Source organism: Periplaneta americana, chromosome 9 (genome assembly GCF_040183065.1).
Source record: "Periplaneta americana isolate PAMFEO1 chromosome 9, P.americana_PAMFEO1_priV1, whole genome shotgun sequence".
Classification (NCBI taxonomy): Eukaryota; Metazoa; Arthropoda; class Insecta; order Blattodea; family Blattidae; genus Periplaneta; species Periplaneta americana.
In genome coordinates, this window is record NC_091125.1 from 139,207,568 (window position 1) to 139,226,514 (window position 18,947).

Sequence of the window (18,947 nt, forward strand, 5' to 3'; positions counted from 1 at the left end):
AAATGTAGCCTATTCTCAAGTGCATAGCAAGTGTTGATAGTAGACCTTCTTGTAGGGAATATTTTCTACATTATAACCTTCTTACTATTTATGGTATATAACACAGGGTAAGGTATTGTCGCACCATCGGATCTGTGCCCCTTCAGCGCTGTCGTCGTTCTTGGAAAAGTTAACACCTCTACTCACTCCATTCCACCAGCTTTCCTCCCACCACGTCAAACCGCAGGCCCCGAACCTTGCCGAATAGGGGTGTTGCCAAACTTCCGTCAAACAATGTCATGTCTCTTGAATATTGCTTATTAATAATGTGAGGTTAATTATTACTTATTCATAATTTAATTTAAGTAGGTCTAATGAGGCTGACTGACTTCTACGATTAATTGGAGATAATTATATTATTACAGTGGCTATTTGTTGGTTAAATGGAATTTACGTGAAGGCAATCTATTTCGTTTCTAAAAAGAAATGTTTTCATCATAAATACTTTTATTATCTTATTCTGTTACGTTTGGAATATGATCTTGAAGGCCTAATAAAATTATAAAATTGTAGGAATGAATGAACATATAGTCACGTACCCTCTTTCTTTCTCATCCGGGCTAAGGACCTAACATAACATACTGATAATGTGCAGGAGTTCTAATTTATTCTTATGAAAATAACTTACATATTTACAAAAGACCAAGACTTGTATTATGTATGAAATTACAGAGGGCATATCCCGGACATATCTGAATCTGAGTCACTACTATTGCTGCTGCTGTCTTCACCCAAGTTGATAACAAATCTAGCTACTTCCTCTTCTATTAATCTTTCTTTCCCACCTTGGAAATTTATTGCTTTCCTCGCAACCTTCAATAATTTCTTCAAAGTCGGAACTTCTTTCTGCATGATATAAAATTCTTGTATCTTTCTTCTTAAAATACATCGATGCATATCATCGACAAGAATTAAAGATTCCCTTGGTCTGTTCTTCCCTGGTGATTTTAGCTTTTCATCTCCTGAACAGACTCCCTTTCGCCTGATTTTCTTTATTAGACGCTCTGACCCGCCTTTATAAATTACATAAAAATGTTGTATTATATCAGTATTAGTTAAGTAAGTAATTTTAATACTTAATCAATTGAAATAAAATAAGCCTCACCTGTGATCGCAGCTGCTCTTATCGTTGCCTGATTTAGAGGAAACAGATATTACCTGTTTGTTTCTCTTCATCGAAAAATGTTATTACTTGCTTAATAATATTTTTTTTCACCACTCCGTGCTACAGTATTGATGTTGAGTTGACAACACTGGACTGCAAGTCCAAATAAACTGAAGAAGGTTCAAAATAAAGCAGTGAGGGAGGGAAAGGTAGAGAGATAGGAATGCAAGGAGGGAAATGAATTACCGAAGCTGAGAAGGAATTAGGGTTCAGTTCGCATATCTTACTGGGCCACAGATCCGATGGTCCGACGATACCTGTATACTTAAAATATTGGAGTAAATTCATACTAACCTTTCTGACGGTACATCACCTTATTAATAGCCTATTGTGTTGCTTTCTTCTCTATTTTAACGAAAATTAACGTTTTTAATATTGTATCTCTGATATAGAAAAAGTGATTTTTGGTTTTGCCATCTGTCTTTTGTACAGCAGTTTTTTCTAAAAAAATTACTTTGATCTATTCAAAAATGGCGTACATGGATTATAACAACATACTTCAATGACAAAATCATGTTACTACCTTTTTTTTTTCCCATATTATATTAATGGCAATTAAGAGAGCTTCCATGAATGATTATGGGTGATAACCAACGCAAACTCTTCTTTCTACAGATCTAAACCTCACGCTTATAAATACTCACCCCACATTGAACTTGACTTGCAGTTTTGGAGTTTAGTAATGTATCCCACAAATATGTTTCTGGTAGTGGCACTTTTCCATAGTTTTAGCGTTCAGAAATTCATCTTGAAATTAACTAAAATGCTGGTATTTAAATCTTCGAATTCCTTTGTAAGTATTAATTCATTCATTCAATGTTCTGCCCAAGGGCAAGTCTTTCCCTGCAAACCAAGCTTTCTCCAATTTTTCCTATTATCTGCTTTCCTCTTTGTCTCCGCATATGATCCATATATCTTAATGTCGTCTATCATCTGATATCTTCTTCTGTCCCGAACTCTTCACCCGTTCACCATTCCTTCCAGTGCATCCTTCAGTAGGCAGTTTCGTCTCAGCCAGTGACCCATCCAATTCCTTTTCCTCTTCCTGATCAGTGTCAGCATCATTTGTCCTTCACCCATTCTTTCCAACACAGCTTCATTTCTTATTCTGTCTGTCCACTTCACACATTCCATTCTTCTCCATATCCATATTTCAAATGCTTCTATTCATTTCTCTTCACTTCGTCGTAATGTCCAAGTCAAAAGGAGGATAGCAATGGCCAAGGAAGCTTTTAATAAAAAAAGGAGCATCTTCTGCGGACCTCTGGAAAAAGAACTAAAGAAGAGACTAATGAAGTGGTTTCTATGGAGTGTGGCATTGTATGGGGCAGAACATAACCCGAGTGAAATTCACAGGGATATGTGTGGCGTGTACAGAGAAGACTGTATGGACGTAGCAACATCTCCAGGTGGTGCGCATTCTTCGCAGACAGCCGTGAGAACCTTTGTAATTCGCCACGTCCTGGGTGGTCGGCAATAGCTGCAACCCAGAGGAATGTCACAGGCATTGAGGCGGCAATTTTCAACGACTGGCAGATCCAACTGCGAACCTTATCTCAGCAGTTCAATATTTCATACGGTGCGGTGTACAATATCGTGCATGACACATTGAAATTTCATAAAGTTAGTGCCTGCTGGGTGCCTAAGAACCTGATAGACGACCACAAGGGCCAGCGAATGATGACATGTTTGGACCACTTAAGACGTTACCTACGTTGCAGAAGGGTACGACTTTCTGAAAGGAATTGTCACTAGTGATGAGTCCTGGGCGTACTACTACACGCCCGAAACAAAGCAGGCCTCTAATGCTGCTTCCCCAGTAAAGAAAATTTCAAAGTGGCGCAATCTGCTAAGAAAGTGCTTGTGACAGTGTTCTGGGATATGCATGGTGTTTTGTTGGTGGACTTTGCTAAACATGGGACCACTGTGAATGCTGTGGCCTACATTCAAACGTTGGTAAAATTGCGTTGTGCCCTTCGTGACAAATGCCGTAACATTAATGTTGACAATGTCAAACTTCTTCATGACAATGCTAGCCCTCATGTTGCGGCTTCTGTACGTGAGAAAATCAACACATTTGGTTGGGATGTGCTCCAGCATCCATCATACGGTCCAGACCTTGCAATGTCGGACTTTCATCTGTTTCGTCCCATGAAGAAATTCTTGGCCAACCATTATTTTGCGAGTGATGCATTAGTGGAATCAACTGTCCGCAGATGGCTATACTCTAACCGAACGGACTTCTATGAATAGGGCATACTGAAACTGGTACCACAATGGGAGAAATGTGTTGAGAAACTTGGCGCCTACGTAGGAAAGTAGCTAAAAGATGTGAGTTCATTTGTGTATTTTTTATTTTTGTTCACCTATTAAACGTTTTTTTTTTTAATTATTGTGCGTTACTTTCCAATCCACCCTTGTATTATCTCGAAAAATGCCATTGCATGACATTTCTACATGTAAAATATTTCTAAAATAATGTAAGGATTTTAACTTGGAATTAATAGTGTAAAAACAACAGGAAAATGATATCTCGAAAAAGTCATTGCACGACATTTATACATGTACCAACTTTGTAAAATAATCAGACGATTTTAACTTAAAATTAAGATTCAATAACGGTGTAATCGAATAATTTATAAACCAATGCTTCACTAATTACTGAAGAAATTAGTGGGGACAAATTCTTTATAAAGTGAACAAATAAAAATCAATAATTACTCCTATAATAAATACGACATTTTACAATGAGTCCACTGTTTATACGACTTAAAGATGCTGATATGTGCATTAAGCTTAATTGGAAAGTTAGAAAATAAAATACATGATTACTTGGTTTGTTTTATACTTGGTTACAAAAAGAATCAAGAAAACCTGAAAAATAACATTTCAAAATGGTGTTGACAAATCATTGTCCAGTTTATTGTCTTCAATATTTTTAAGTTATTAGTCTTCATTTCCAATAAAAGGAAACTTTTTTTACATAAAATAGCATATTTAAAAAGAAGGAAAGACACGTATTGATTACATATCTTATTATATATAACAAGTTACAACATAGCATACAAAAACCTATGTAACTGTTTACACTACTCGGCTGCTTGGAGGTTGAGACTACGCTAAGTTGTTCATGCTGTTATGGTAACAAGATTGTTTACACAGTCCACAAACAAAAACCAAACACTTCACTGCTTTTGCAACCTCTAAGATATCAATCATTAAATCTTTGTATGCTTTGTTCTCATATATATTAGTTACGAAAGTCCAAGGCTTAGATTATAGAAACTATATACAGTTTCAATGCTTAGAAAAAGAGACCAGTCGGGTTGGTAATGTCATCCTTATTACTCATTTTTCTGTACTTCGAATAATTTTTGTTGATCTTCTATCATATGGCAAGCTCTGAAAAAAAGTATTGCTAAAAAACTGGAAACCAAAATTTAAGAAACATCAGTTATTTCGTAAATTAACACAAATGATACAAAAAGTCAGTTTTACAATTTCTGTTTCCTTAAATAATATGTAAGTTTTTTTATAAGAAATTACAGGAAACAGAAGATAGCTTTTTTTCAAATAAATGTATATTTTTGGAAGGGACTAATTAGTGAAACTGATGCAAAACTCAGAAGAGTTAATTTTGTAGTTTGTTTCTTGTAAGTAAGGAACACGATTAACATTCCTAAAAATCAGAATTCTGAATTGATTTTTACGTTATTATGTTGGTAATAACAATAATCTTCCCCAACACTCGATGTTCTATATAAAATTGTTTGGTGACTGTTGTACATTTGTTTCTGACTTTTCCACCGCATTTTGTAATAGTTTTTCTTTTTCATAGTTAAATTTATCAATAACACATTTTTGTGCAAAACTCATTATAAATATAAGGGGAGAAAAATGAGCAGAAGGATCCTGACATTATTTAAACCAGCCACTGCATTCGTCACCTTCAAAATCAAAAATTGCACAGATAATAAAAACTTTAAACTTTATTCTTACATACAACCCTCTAGTTTAGTTTACAATGCGCGCTATAAGACTTAGTCAAACACCTCTTGCGAAAAGAAGGAGGGGAGAACAATGGCAGCACAAACTTATTATAAGGAAACATAGTTATGGCACACATATAACTATATTTTTATAGCACCTGTGTGTACCTCTTCAACCAAAATAAAAATATACATATAAAAAATGGAGACCAGAACACATTGGCAGTAAATTCACATTTTGCATGTCGTCTACAACATACAAATGTAACAATAGGAGGGTTTGCATTCAGGGCTCCAACAGTCAAAAAAACAAATTTTCATTTTCTCCTATATCTTTGCATAAAGGCACCAATACTCAAAGCAGACTACACAAACAAAATAGCAACACGTCTTTCAGCATTGTTGTTCCTTCGTGACGTAAATGTATCTCGTCTTTCTGTTCGTAGTTAATGTTGGTATTTCCTTAACTGTGCAATGCAGATAGATAGTAACAGGAGCCTTTGCATATTGCTGGGAGAAACCTTTCTGTGTCGCGCCATGAGCAAAAATTCACGTTTCCTTTCCAGTGTCATTGAGGTATACATTTCTGGATTTTAACAAAATAATAATACAAAAGTTAAATGCATAATGTTGAAGACTCATAAATCCAGGGCTAGAGACAAATATGGCAGCAAAGACAGCCGAAGCTTCAGTCTCAGTGGCATGACTAAGCCCTGATGATGTTTTTTTTTAAGTATGTCACTAGGTTATCTAATGTAAAAAAATTAACTATGAGTCACATATAAAAAATACTTGGTTGAAAAAGATACACACCAATATATATAAAAAACATAAAGGGGGAGAGAGGGGTAATGTGATTATACCTTAAAACTAATATGGACACCATCAATTTAAGTTCAGATCACGAAGAAGACATTTCCATACAGCAGATATCAAGTCGGTGTCCTGAATGTTCAAACAGGACTGAAATGTTCGTGTTCTTCTTCTATTCTCTTGTTGCATATTTCACATTAATTTACTGGCTGGAACTTTTTGTCTCTACTGCGGAAATCTCCACATATGAACACATTACTTGTTTACATTCCTCCTCAGTTTTGAGTAGACTCTTATTATGACTTGTTTATCACTTTTATTTATGCACACGGCCCTCTAACCCTTCAAAAATGTCGTTGTCTGCAGTATCTGGGTCACTGAAACAAAAAACAACATTAAGTGTTCGCGTAGGCTTCCGCGGCTGGTGTACATGGGGTGTGGATAAGCTTCAGAGCTTCTACCGCGTTGTCTTGGTGTTGGTGGCTGACGTTTCGACTGCTGTGTTGTGGTCATCTTCAGAGCAGTTGTTGGATAAGGAAATAGTCTGCGAGCTCGTATATATATAGTAGTCTCGATGGGGGGAGTACTTGCGGTGATAGGTCGTAGGTTCTCCTTCTGGCATCTGATTGGTCAATCAGATGCCAGAAGGAGAACCTACGAACTATACTTAGGAAGGAGAAACCAGGTCTCACACATTCGCGGCGCCCTCCTTCATCCGGACATCAGGCATGGTATCAAGGTCACTCTTTCGGACCTTAAGAGGGCCAGTATTTAATATGAATACTCCCCTTCATACACACCTCAACCGGATTGGACAACGTAGGACCAATCAGATGCCAGAAGGAGAATCTACGACCTATCATCGCAAGTACTCCCGCCATCGAGACTACTATATATATACTAGCTCGCAGACTATTTCCTTATTAAAAAAAAAAAAAAAAAAAAATCTCAGTCCCCCTCGCGTAAGTGGTACCTAAGAGGTTACGTCCAATTTCGGCTTCCCCTTCAAAATTTTCTAGAGCTCCTTCAGAGGAGCAGCGTAACCCGGAGTGAGACTAGTGGCCAACAGGCTTGGAGCTCACATATTTAGTTTTGTACAGCCCCCAACCCCTTGCAAGGACGCGTTTGCGTACCTTTTAAATTTTCCTCCCAATTCTCCTTCGATTTTTCGATTTTTTTTTTCCATTTTATTTCCTTATCCAACAACTGCTCTGAAGATGACCACAACACAGCGGTCTAAACGTCAGCCACCAACACCAAGACAACGCGGTAGAAGCCCTGAAGCTTATCCACACACCAAAAAACAATATTGTTTAATCACAGAAAACACCTACAATTTTAATTGATTCTGCAACATTTCAAAATGTTTGCTTATTTTTTATCAACTAAGGAAACCAGAAATATTAAAAGTGTAATTAACATAGCGTACTTCTACAAACATCTTATTGTGGAGGAAAATGCTTCCATAATTTGATAATCACAGCTGACTAAATCATCAAATAGAAAGGCATATTACAGAGTGTCTCTCACAAATGCTCTAGACATTTAAGGAAGTGTAACTTAATTGAATGTATGTGTGTAAGTCCGATTTCGTGAGCTTAAATGTGTAAGTTTGTGAACAACTACACAGTGAAAGTGGAGGTTAGTATTATTTCAAGTGTTACTTTTATAATGTGTCTTAGTGAAACTTACAGCAGAGTCCGTATCTATAGGCCAGTTTCTATCTGATGCTTTTCCAATTCACTGCGGGCTAAAGCAGGGAGATGCACTATCACCTTTACTTTTTAACTTCGCCATTAGGAAAGTTCAGGATAACAGAGAGGGTTTGGAATTGAATGGGTTACATCAGCTTCTTGTCTATGCGGATGACGTGAATATGTTAGGAGAAAATCCACAAACGATTAGGGAAAACGCGGAAATTCTAATTGAAGCAAGTAAAGCGATAGGTTTGGAAGTAAATCCCGAAAAAACTAAGTATATAATTATGTCTCGTGACCAGAATATTGTACGAAATGGAACTATAAAAATTGGAGATTTATCCTTCGAAGAGGTGGAAAAATTCAAATATCTTGGAGTAACAGTAACAAATATAAATGACACTCGGGAGGAAATTAAATGCAGAATAAATATGGGAAATGCCTGTTATTATTCGGTTGAGAAGCTTTTGTCATCTAGTCTTTTGTCAAAAAATCTGAAAGTTAGAATTTATAAAATAATTATATTACCGGTTGTTCTGTATGGTTGTGAAACTTGGACTCTCACTTTGAGGGAGGAACAGAGATTAAGGGTGTTTGAGAATAAGGTTCTTAGGAAAATATTTGGGGCTAAGAGGGATGAAGTTACAGGAGAATGGAGAAAGTTAAACAACACAGAACTGCACGCATTGTATTCTTCACCTCACATAATTAGGAACATAAAATCCAGACATTTGAGATGGGCAGGACATGCAGCACGTATGGGCGAATCCAGAAATACATAGAGAGTGTTAGTTGGGAGACCGGAGGGAAAAATACCTTTGGGGAGGCCGAGACGTAGATGGGAAGATAATATTAAAATGGATTTGAGCAGAGGCGTATACTGGTTAAAGGGTTTGGGCTACCGCTGACCCTATTATTACACAAAATATATCTAACAATTATTTTAATTTTAATTACTATGGTAAAAACTAATAATAAAAAATTATTACATTATGTTATATTATAAACTTTTTCTTTTGTAATTTCCTTGGGCTACCGCCGGTAGCCCGCAAAATACGCCCCTGGATTTGAGGGATGTGGGATATGATGGTAGAGACTGCATTAATCTTGCTCAGGATAGGGACCAATGGCGGGCTTATGTGAGGGCGGCAACGAGCCTCTGGGTTCCTTGAAAGCCAGTAAGTAAGTAAGTAAGTTATTTTTATAAAATTTAAAAAATGAAAATATCAGAAATACTTATAAATAAATTATTTTCCATAATTTTCCTTATACAGCGGATTTTGGAACTGGAATTTACGGGAGTGGGGCACTATGGCCCAGCACTGCGACCTGTACGATCTATTGCACTAACCCTCAAGCTAAATAGGTCTATTCCCAAACCCACACCGGATGACTACACTAAGGTTTGCTGTGTACCCAGGTTTCGAGCAGGGAACCCCTCCTCGTCCTTAGGCCAGCCCCTCTGTGCATCGCCAGCCAGCAATCGGGAATGTTATGGAATGATGACGAAATGAAGAAATGTTGACGGAAATGCCTAATATGGGGGAAAAACAGGAGAACTCCGAGAAAAACTCCAACTGTGACCTTGTCTGCCACAAGTGCCACTATGGGTTTTTCAATGAAAAATTCCAGACCTTACCAGGACTCGAACCCAGGCTGCTTGCATGACAAGCCGGGGGTATGACCACTCAGACACCACAGGGTACACATCGGACTTTATAACGAAACTATTTTAGAGTATTTCAAGACAAACTGAATAATTACCTGATAAAAGCACAAGATGAAAGGATACTCAAGACAGACATAGATGTGTTTTTAGTAGGTTATTTTACGATGCTTTATCAACATCTTAGGTTATTTAGCGTCTGAATGAGATGAAGGTGATAATGCTGGTGAAATGAGTCTGGGGTCCAGCACCGATAGTTACCCAGCATTTGCTCATATTGGATTGAGGGAAAATCCTGGAAAAAAACTCAACCAGGTAACTTGCCCTGACCAGGAATCGAACCCGGACCATCTGGTTTCGCGGCCAGACACGCTAACCGTTACTCCACAGGTGTGGACCAAATGTGCTGGTAATGACCAAACACATAGGTAAAACTACTAGGCACAGATGAATAGCGAAACATCAGAACAAGCAGTATTATTACTACAGCAATATGACAGTATACTACAAAATGATGTGCTAGTGAAGATGGCAGCAGCAGCAGTAGTAGCAGATGTTACAAATGATGGTGCAATATAGAAAGCACAGTCTAGTATATACAGTCACGAAGCTTGAGTTTATGAGGTTACTAGGAACAATAGACTGTGCAGGTACTATTTTGCATTGTCTGTAATGAGGCGATAGCAGTGATCCTAGTGGTTATCAACTATCTATGGATGCATATTTACTCCGTACTGAGCTTCGTGACTGTATATACTAGACTGTGATAGAAAGCCCTTGCATGGCATTACTGATGCAGAAACACAGATATAATCTCCATGGCTGCATTATGACGAAAGTAACAAAAGGAGAAATTCCAATTCGCCAGAGCCTTCTAAAGCAATGATTTACAATTTATTGAAGAAATTTCGTACAATTGGATCAGTATTGGATAAGAAACGAACATGTGTGAAGCGTGTTCTCACTGAGGAAATGTTAGATGAAATTGGCCACCGACTACAGAGAAGTCCTACGACATCATCCCGCCGTGTAGCTCAGCAGGTAGGGGTGTCACAGTCTTCAGTGATAAGAGGTACAAAACAATTAAAATTAAAACTTTACAAAATTCGTGTAGTTCAGAGTTAATGGAACCCGATTATCAGAGCAGACTCAGGTTTTGCATGTGGTTTCAACAGTCAGTGTATGATGAACTACTTGACCCCACTTTAATTTTCTTTTTTTATAGTGACGAAGCATGGTTACACCTCAGTGGTTAATAGTAAAGTTTACGTGATTAACCCACATTCACTTAAGGAACTCAAAATATCTCGCACAAAATTCGAGCCATTTCGAAGAACGAACTGCGGCGAGTTGCTGGACATGTCTTCAGGATATGTGTAGCTTGCCAGATATCACAAGGACGTCATTTCGAACATGAATTGTGAATTCAGTAAGTACATCATTACGTATGAATCAACTGCTGTGAGTGCAGTTAGGAATCTAGCCCTGGCTGGTTCACCCGTAGTTTTTTTTAGTAGGTTATTTTACGACGCTTTATCAACATCTTGGGTTATTTAGCATCTGAATGAGGTGAAGGTGATAATGCCGGTGAAATGAGTCCGGGGTCCAGCACCGAAAGTTACTCAGCATTTGCTCATATTGGGTTGAGAGAAAACTCCAGGAAAAAACCTCAACCAGGTAACTTGCCCCGACAGGGAATCGAACTCAGGTCACCTGGTTTTGCGGCCAGACGTGCTAACCATTACTCCATAGGTGTGGACTTCACTCTGTATGTACTAGGGCTGGATAAAAAGTAATGGCAACAGTTCGATATTTCTGACATGGCTTTATTCACAGGGGTACAATATTTACGTACCTTCTATATAGTCGCCCTCCTTATTTATCACCTTTTGCCAAATGTTTGGAAGGCGTCGTACACCATCAGAGCGTCCATCTTTGTTGATGTTCCGTATTGACCGCCCTATAGCACAAATAAGTTCATTTCTGGTCTCTGTACTGGGTCCCTCGCAGTGGTTCTTTCAATTTGGTGAAAAGATCGTAATCGCATGGACTCATATTGGGTGAGTACAGTGGATGTTCCAGAATCTCCCATTGCCAGTGGCGCAAGAGGTCCTGGACAGCAGCATCGGTGTGACTCCTTGCATTATCATGAAGAATGATGGGATTCTGTACCACCAAGTGTCGTCGTTTTCTCCTGAGGGCTGGACGAAGTTGGTGCTGCAGGAACCTGCAGTAGTAGTTCGTGTTTGCCGTCTGCCTTGGAGGTACAGCGTGGTGCAGTATTACCCCATCAATGTCATATGCCACAATGAACATCATCTTCACAGCACTTTGTGTAGGGCGCACTTTCTTCGGACGAGAAGAATCTGGATGCTTCCATTCATTTGATTGACGTTTCAAGTTTGGTTGGTTCGTATGAGCGAGCCCAGGTTTCGTCCAAGAAAGTCGTCATCTTTCCTTTGGTACCAGTCCAACAAGGCCTGTGCGACTGCATAGCGGTACCATTGTTACACCTCGGAAATTTCATGTGGTATCCAACGCCCTGTAATTTTGCGGTAACCCAGAATGTCTTGCAGAATGTGGAGCACAGTTTTGTGACATACTCCGACTTCCGCTGCTAACTCATGCGCAGTCCATCAGCGATCAGCGTCCAACAGGGAAGCAAGGAGTTGAACTGTGTTGTCCTCCACGCTGGGTCGTCCTGTACGGAGGTTGTCCTGAATGGCACGCTTTAACCCATCGTGCCACGTGTGATATGGCAATGCTGCATCGGCACATGCTTTACGCAATCCCTGAAAACATTCTTGTGCACTACGACCTCGTGTCACTTCAATTTTGATCCAGGAACGTTGCTCTAGTTTTGTAAACGTGGTCTTAGGGCGCTTGCACTATCCCTATGAAAGTCAACGTTCTACACACTGCAGTAGATTGACAGAGTACTGTTGCCGCTGGCTGCACTAACTCATCTAACAGTTCTTGTTCATGTCCACACAGCTGACAGCTCTCGAATGCACCATTGTCACGTGATAGCAGTGTTGCCATAACTTTTTATCCAACCAATGTAGTAGGTAGTTAGGTAGTCATGGTGACATGGCAGTAGGTAGTCACCTTGGTAGTGGTAGTTATGGTGATGAAAGTGGTTAAGGTTTTGTGATAATTGAGGTATTAATTTTACTGGTTATCATGCTTCTGCTTATGGTAATTTCGACTTTGTGGTAGTGGATGTTATACATACGGAAATGATATGCAGTGCTTCCTTTATATTGTTTTGAATATGTTTCCTGGTATTGAAATGTAATGTTTGTATATAAATCATTAAACATAATATACTCACCTTCATTTCATGAGTATTACAAAAATCAAAGCATAAACAAATTCTGCCCGTTCACTGTAATGTTCTTGTTCATTGAAGTTTAGAAAACAAAAGTGATGGCAGCAACCCTGGATGAATTCGGAGGAGTGATACACAGAGGTTAAAAATTAAAGTTTGTATAGATACTGCCAGCACATGAGCTTTGGAAGAGATTTTCTGTATTGGCGGCATCACAGGAGCTGGGCGGTTCGTTTCACTTGCTACGTTGGTAAAAACTAGAGACGAAGGAATCCAGCGAGTTCTGGTGAGCCAGTAAGTTATAAGTAGAAGCACAGGGATAGATTGCAAGAGGGACGAAGTTCCGAGCAGCATGAAAAACAGATCAACAGCGTATTAGTACAGAGATACATGTTACAGAAGCAAGCGGGTTACAATTACAAAATTAATCAATGAACTGTTATTGTTAGTAGCTGTAATGGTAATATCGGAAATTATCAATATTACTTCATCTTTGCAATGTTAAATAATTGCGTCTTTATATTTCAGACTCCAAAGCAGCTATTCCATCAATAGTCTCTAGAAACACACCTTCATCTCAAATATCAGAAATAACTAAAATGCTCTCTCAACTAATAACACTCAATAAAAGAATTGTATTCCAATGGATACCATCCCATTGTGGAATCCTGGGAAACGAGAATGCGGATGCTTTAGCAAAGAAGGGCAGCACTGCTACTTACAGACCTGTTACTAAATCTACGTATTCCTCTGTGAAAAGATTGATTAAATCTACATACTTAGACTTCAACAAACAAAATTTGATAACACAATCTCAAGGGAAAAAATGGTACTCTCTGCATCATAATCCACAGTTGACTCCCGATTTACCACGAAAATCGTCTGTAGCTGCATTTAGATTGGCAACAGGCCATGACTGTTTGGCCAAACATCTGCATAGAATTGGAATATATCAGTCCCCTAACTGTCCATTGTGCAACTCAAACCAAGAAATGGATTCAGAACATCTCAAAATCTGTGCGTCAGTGGTTAACCATGACAATATCTTTGAAAAATATTGGAGTGCAAGAGGTCAAATGACTTTATTGTCAAATGCCTGGCATTAGAAAACAACAACAACATATTTCAGTTTCTCACTTTACATCATTTGATGAACGAAAATCTTTGTAATTAACATAACTTATGTTTATGTCTACTGTCTGAAGACAGGTTTGAACCTCATAAGTAGGGAACGGATTTCTAGTTTCTTACCTATTTTGTTTGCTGCGTCCTAAACGGTATGTTAGTCAGATATCTCCACGTTTCATGTAGACAGGATCTCCCTATTACATTTCTATAGGCTCTTAAACGTCTAAATCATGCCTGCACAAACAGCACTCAACAAGTGCACGCGCTCCTCCGGAGCAGGAGAGCGGTGTTTACCGCTCGCCAAAACGGAGAGAAAGATACGTCAGAATGACACAGACTTGCTATAGGTAGAGGAGAGGGAAACGACCACTCAGTTATCTAGTGGAGTGCAGTGTGTAGGCCTATTCTCAGTAACTGTTTCACGTTGCTTACCTACTACTGCAGCATAGTATGAAGGAATCTAAAAGACGGAACATAACATTTAACATTTTACGATTTACAGCTCGAACTTATTGATCTTCAATGTGACCTAAGGGCTAAAGATCTTTTGAATAATACTATTAGCCTGATTGAGTTTTTCAAGACTAAACATTAGCAATAATAACCACGACTACACAGGCTGCTTGTGAAAATGATTGCTGTGTTTGGCTCAACATTTATATTTGTGAGCAACAGTTTTCTATAATCAACTTTAATAAAGACAGGCATCGAACATCTGTAACTGATGTTTCATTACGATCAGTAGGCTACTGTTCCTTTCAGCTGCCAACAGCATAAAACCTCGTTTTCATGTACCGGTACTGATAAATAAAAATATAACAAAATGATATTGTACATTTAAGTAGCTATAGAATTTCTATTATTTCTGTAAAATAAATATTTCTTTATTAATTAATAATAGTCCAATATAGTTTTGCAAACACTGAACGGGAATTCATTTCATAAACGCTCGTAATAGTACTTCCTTTTGTGTATATTTTGTGCGAGATCATCCCTTCTTCCAGTCCACCCTTACACAGAGCGCAGCTAATATCTGCATTCCGCTCATGAGCTGTGAGCTGACTCTGAGAGCACAAACCTTGTGCAGGCCTGGTCTAAAAGTCCTATAAATGCCTAAAAATTATGTTTGTACCTAAAAAGCGCCTTTCAGTATTTTTTTCATATATTTAAAATAGAAATACGAGTACTAAAAGAGCAAAAATGTAAAAAAAAAGTCACAAAAATGCTATTTAAAATGTAAAAAAACAGAATTCTCTTACACACAAAGACGGGTCTGGCAAGTTCGTTCCAACTATGGGCACAGTTTCCACAAGTAACTCGCAGAACAGAGCTTTTCAATTCTGCCATAAAGCATAGATCTAATACTAAAGAAGAATCAACTTTACTTATTACAAAAATCAGTATTCAATGGACCTGGAAACTTACTTTGTGCATGGTAGAGCGTTTACGCTGTACAGAGCCTTCTCTCTGAAGTTGAGTCCAGGACCGCTTGTGTCCTGAATGAGTAGGGAGTGGATACAACCCACAAATCCTTTCAGGTATTTTCCACCAGTCATGCGGTCGAAGTCTGGCAGACCACCTGAAACAAGCAACTCAAGCATTAAATGGGACCACACACATATTATCGGGTGTTTTCTAATGAAGTAGGTACTTGACCTGCGTCATTTCTCTTTTGCTTTCCCAACATAATTCAGCAATATTATGGTTTTCCCTTGTGGTCGTAAAGCAGGTCATGTGATGCGGTATCTTCTTCAATGCAGATTTCCCACTGACACTACTAAATAGGGGAGTAGTGAGTAGAGTGAGGCACACAAAATATTAAGACGTATGTATGCAAGTGATAAATCAAGTGCAATAGAAATAGACATGAAGTATAATAATACATAAACAAAAATGTTAATAGATAAAGGACATAATATACAACAGTGTTTGTCAAAAAAATGCAAATGTCTCACTGTTCCCATTCAGGAGGGTACAGTGAGACACCACAGTGTCTATTAACGGACATTGAAATGATTTACATTTATTTCAAAAGAAAACAAAAACTTGCTGTCTCTTTACATGTTCTGTAGGCTTATTTAGAATCATTTTGATGTCTGACTTCGAAACCATTGCAACATCTGGAACATTTGGAAAAGTGAATTTTCCATGACATTTCAAATTTTTTATGACAACAAAGATTATAATTATAAGAATTTAATATAATTCTTTATTATTTTGTAACATTTTCTTAAATTTTGTAAATAATTTTTTATTTATGAAACCATTAAAATGTAATGTACCGTATCCATTAGGTATTTTAAACTACAGTTCCTAAATTGGTTACTAGTATGTTCATTTTTTATGTTAGTTACTGGTAAATTTAATATAATTACAGTTTGTTTTTGCAAATCATTGGTACATGGGAACAGTGAGACGTCTCAGTGCACCCTTCAATGGCATGTCTCACTGTTCCCTTTACGCATAGTTCATTTAAAAATGACGCCATCACTTCAAAATTAAAACAAGAAAGACGAAACTTTGCCAAACATAATCTCAAATACCATAGTATTAGGTAACAAAACATTCATATTTATATCTCATTTGTATATCCAATATAATCTTCATTAAACACAAGCCAAAATTTTACTTCTAGAGTGAAAAATTACGAATTATTTTTTCATCACTCACCTTTATAATTAGAATCAAATCGAGTATGAAAATGCTGTTACTTTACTCATGCAACATACACCTCCACTGTTACCAACATCTCAACATCAAAATTTACCATCTAATAAACCATGTCTCTCTGTTCTGTCTTTTATTTTTTATTGGATTATTTTACGACGCTGTATTAACATCTCAGGTTATTTAGCATCTGAATGAAATGAAGGTGATAATGCCGGTGAAATGAATCCGGGGTCCAGCACCGAAAGTTACCCAGCATTTGCTCGTATTGGGTTGAGGGAAAACCCCGGAAAAAACCTCAACCAGGCTCCCTGTCTTACTGTACCCACTTCTCCCCTACTACTGCAGACAGGTCATTGAAAAAAAAAAAAATCTTTAAAAGATTTCAGAAGTCTTGCACTGTGAACATTTTATCAGCTTACCAATATAAATATTGCCTCGAGTATTGAGCATCTTAAGCACTCCATGACTTTCCCCGAACTCCGTGATGCTGTCCAGCTCGATGCTGCCGTCACTGGCCTGTCTCTTCAAAACCACATGATGCCGCTTGCCATCATCCACTCTTGCATTAGCCGATGTCTGGATCTGAGCTGGTCCTGATCCCAGTTCGAAGCTGAACTCCAGCACACCGTTCACGACTGCAACATAGTTACACTTTCTTCGTTGACTCCCGCCACAAATTAATAATTACCGGTACCGGTACCTAATTAGTTTTTCATTTAACAATTCTGAGCTGCACAGATTGTCTAGAATTAGTGACATAACATGAAAGTGAGCAAGCGAATTAAAATCCCTACAAAAATAATATAAATTGACAATAATAAAGTTTATAATAATAAGAATAAAAAAAGAAATTCAGAAAGAGAATTCTGTGGCCAGGAGGAAAAAGGTCTTAAGTCAATTTTTTTGTGAAAATGAGATTTTTATATATTCTGAAAGCGGAAACAATTCTCTACAAACTGGTAAAACGAATTAAAGTCAAATAAGACTCCTGACTAGATTTATAGAGCGTTACCAAATGTCCTAAGTACTTTTTGAATCGAGCACACACAGAATAAAGGACCTAAGAACATTTAATACTTCATTCCTTACAAACATCACATGTTTACTTTCCATGCTTCCCTATTAAAAAGGTCTAACTAGTATTTTAGCCATTTTATCGCATACTGATGCCTTTCCTTTTAAAACTTTAAGCACCAGGGTAAACAGTCCTATAATTGTTTAAGACCCATTTTGCATTCTTAATAATTTACATTTCTCATTTATTTGACATGAAAAAGGTCTTATGTTTACATAGTCCCTTCTACCCAGTTTGGGTTCTAGTCTTAAAAGGACTTAAGTGCAGCTATTTTTAGAAATAATCAAGAAAATTGTTAAATGAGCAACATTACCTATTTTAGAAGAAATATAAACAAATAATCTCCAGGAAAAACCTCTTAATTAAAAAAAACTATCTAATTGACTCAATTTCAATCTTTCTACTGCTCTCCTGAAAAGTATATAAATTTTACTTAAGACCTTTTTCCTCCCGGCTACAGAATTATACATTTTGTTTTCAATAAGTTGAAACAAATGAAGGTCAGACTATTAATTTCAGCAGAAAGAAATAATCTTAAATATTAAAGAAAAGTTAAGAATGATGAAATGTGTAGGTCAGAATAGGAAAACTCTCCTGAAATATGAAGAATGATAAGAATTAACGCAGTGGAAATGTTTTTCCGTGCCTCTTGAAAGATTAAGAAATAAATAAAATTACAAAATAATTTTCCTTCACTTTGAAAAATGTACAGTAATTTAATAAGATAGATAAAAAAATATATATTTTATGCTCAACCATGCCGAAATGTAGTAATTATACACCCACCTGGTAGCAGCCCTTTAATGGACCTCATTAAAGTACACCTATTCATTAAAGTTCAGGTGTTCCACCAATCAGAAAATACCATTGTAGCAATATGAAAGCGCAAGTATTGATTATTCTCGGATATGCAATCGAAAGACAACTGGTTCTGTTACTATAATAATTAGCGTTAATTGTAAATAATATTCAAATAAATTCAATTTGTCATCTCGTTTTTCAATGTCTAATTCAATTTCAAGGTTATATCAAGATTAATGTTTATTTTACTCTCTAGATTATATCAAGGTCAATGTCGACATTTGTTTCTCGGAAAAAATCAATACTTTCGCGTCTGCGCACATCTCACAATTTACGAGGTATTGCACAAGGTCAGTTCAGCTCCTCAGTCAGATAAGAATAACATGAATACTTATGAATAATTTCAAGTTAGAAATATGGTCGAGCATAAAAAGTCGTATGAAACTTGAGTATAATGGTAATTAAGACGCTCGTATGAAAATTATGAAACTTGCTTGTGCTCGCGTCTTAATTACTACCATTATAGGCTCATTGCATAATGTACTATTGTCGCTGTTTACTGCTTACGGAGAA

At 37.4% G+C, this 18,947-nt stretch overlaps 2 protein-coding genes across 33 annotated transcripts in view; both read right to left on the reverse strand.

Moving 5' to 3' along the window:
• Nucleotides 1-15,246, reverse strand: part of LOC138706554 (uncharacterized) — a 52,790-nt gene extending 37,544 nt beyond the window's left edge. Inside the window, exon 1 of the mRNA XM_069836022.1 lies at nucleotides 13,706-15,246. The gene's annotated coding sequence lies outside the window, so the exon portion shown is untranslated. The remainder of the gene's footprint in view (nucleotides 1-13,705) is intronic.
• trol (terribly reduced optic lobes) overlaps nucleotides 4,100-18,947 on the reverse strand; it is a 1,501,851-nt gene continuing 1,487,003 nt past the window's right edge. For all 32 annotated transcript variants that reach the window (XM_069835989.1, XM_069835996.1, XM_069835998.1 and 29 more), the window contains 3 exons: nucleotides 16,918-17,133; nucleotides 15,254-15,407; nucleotides 4,100-6,383 (listed from right to left, as the gene is read on the reverse strand). In XM_069835989.1, the coding sequence (XP_069692090.1) occupies nucleotides 6,323-6,383; nucleotides 15,254-15,407; nucleotides 16,918-17,133 (431 nt within the window). In that variant the 3' untranslated portion in view covers nucleotides 4,100-6,322. The remainder of the gene's footprint in view (nucleotides 6,384-15,253; nucleotides 15,408-16,917; nucleotides 17,134-18,947) is intronic.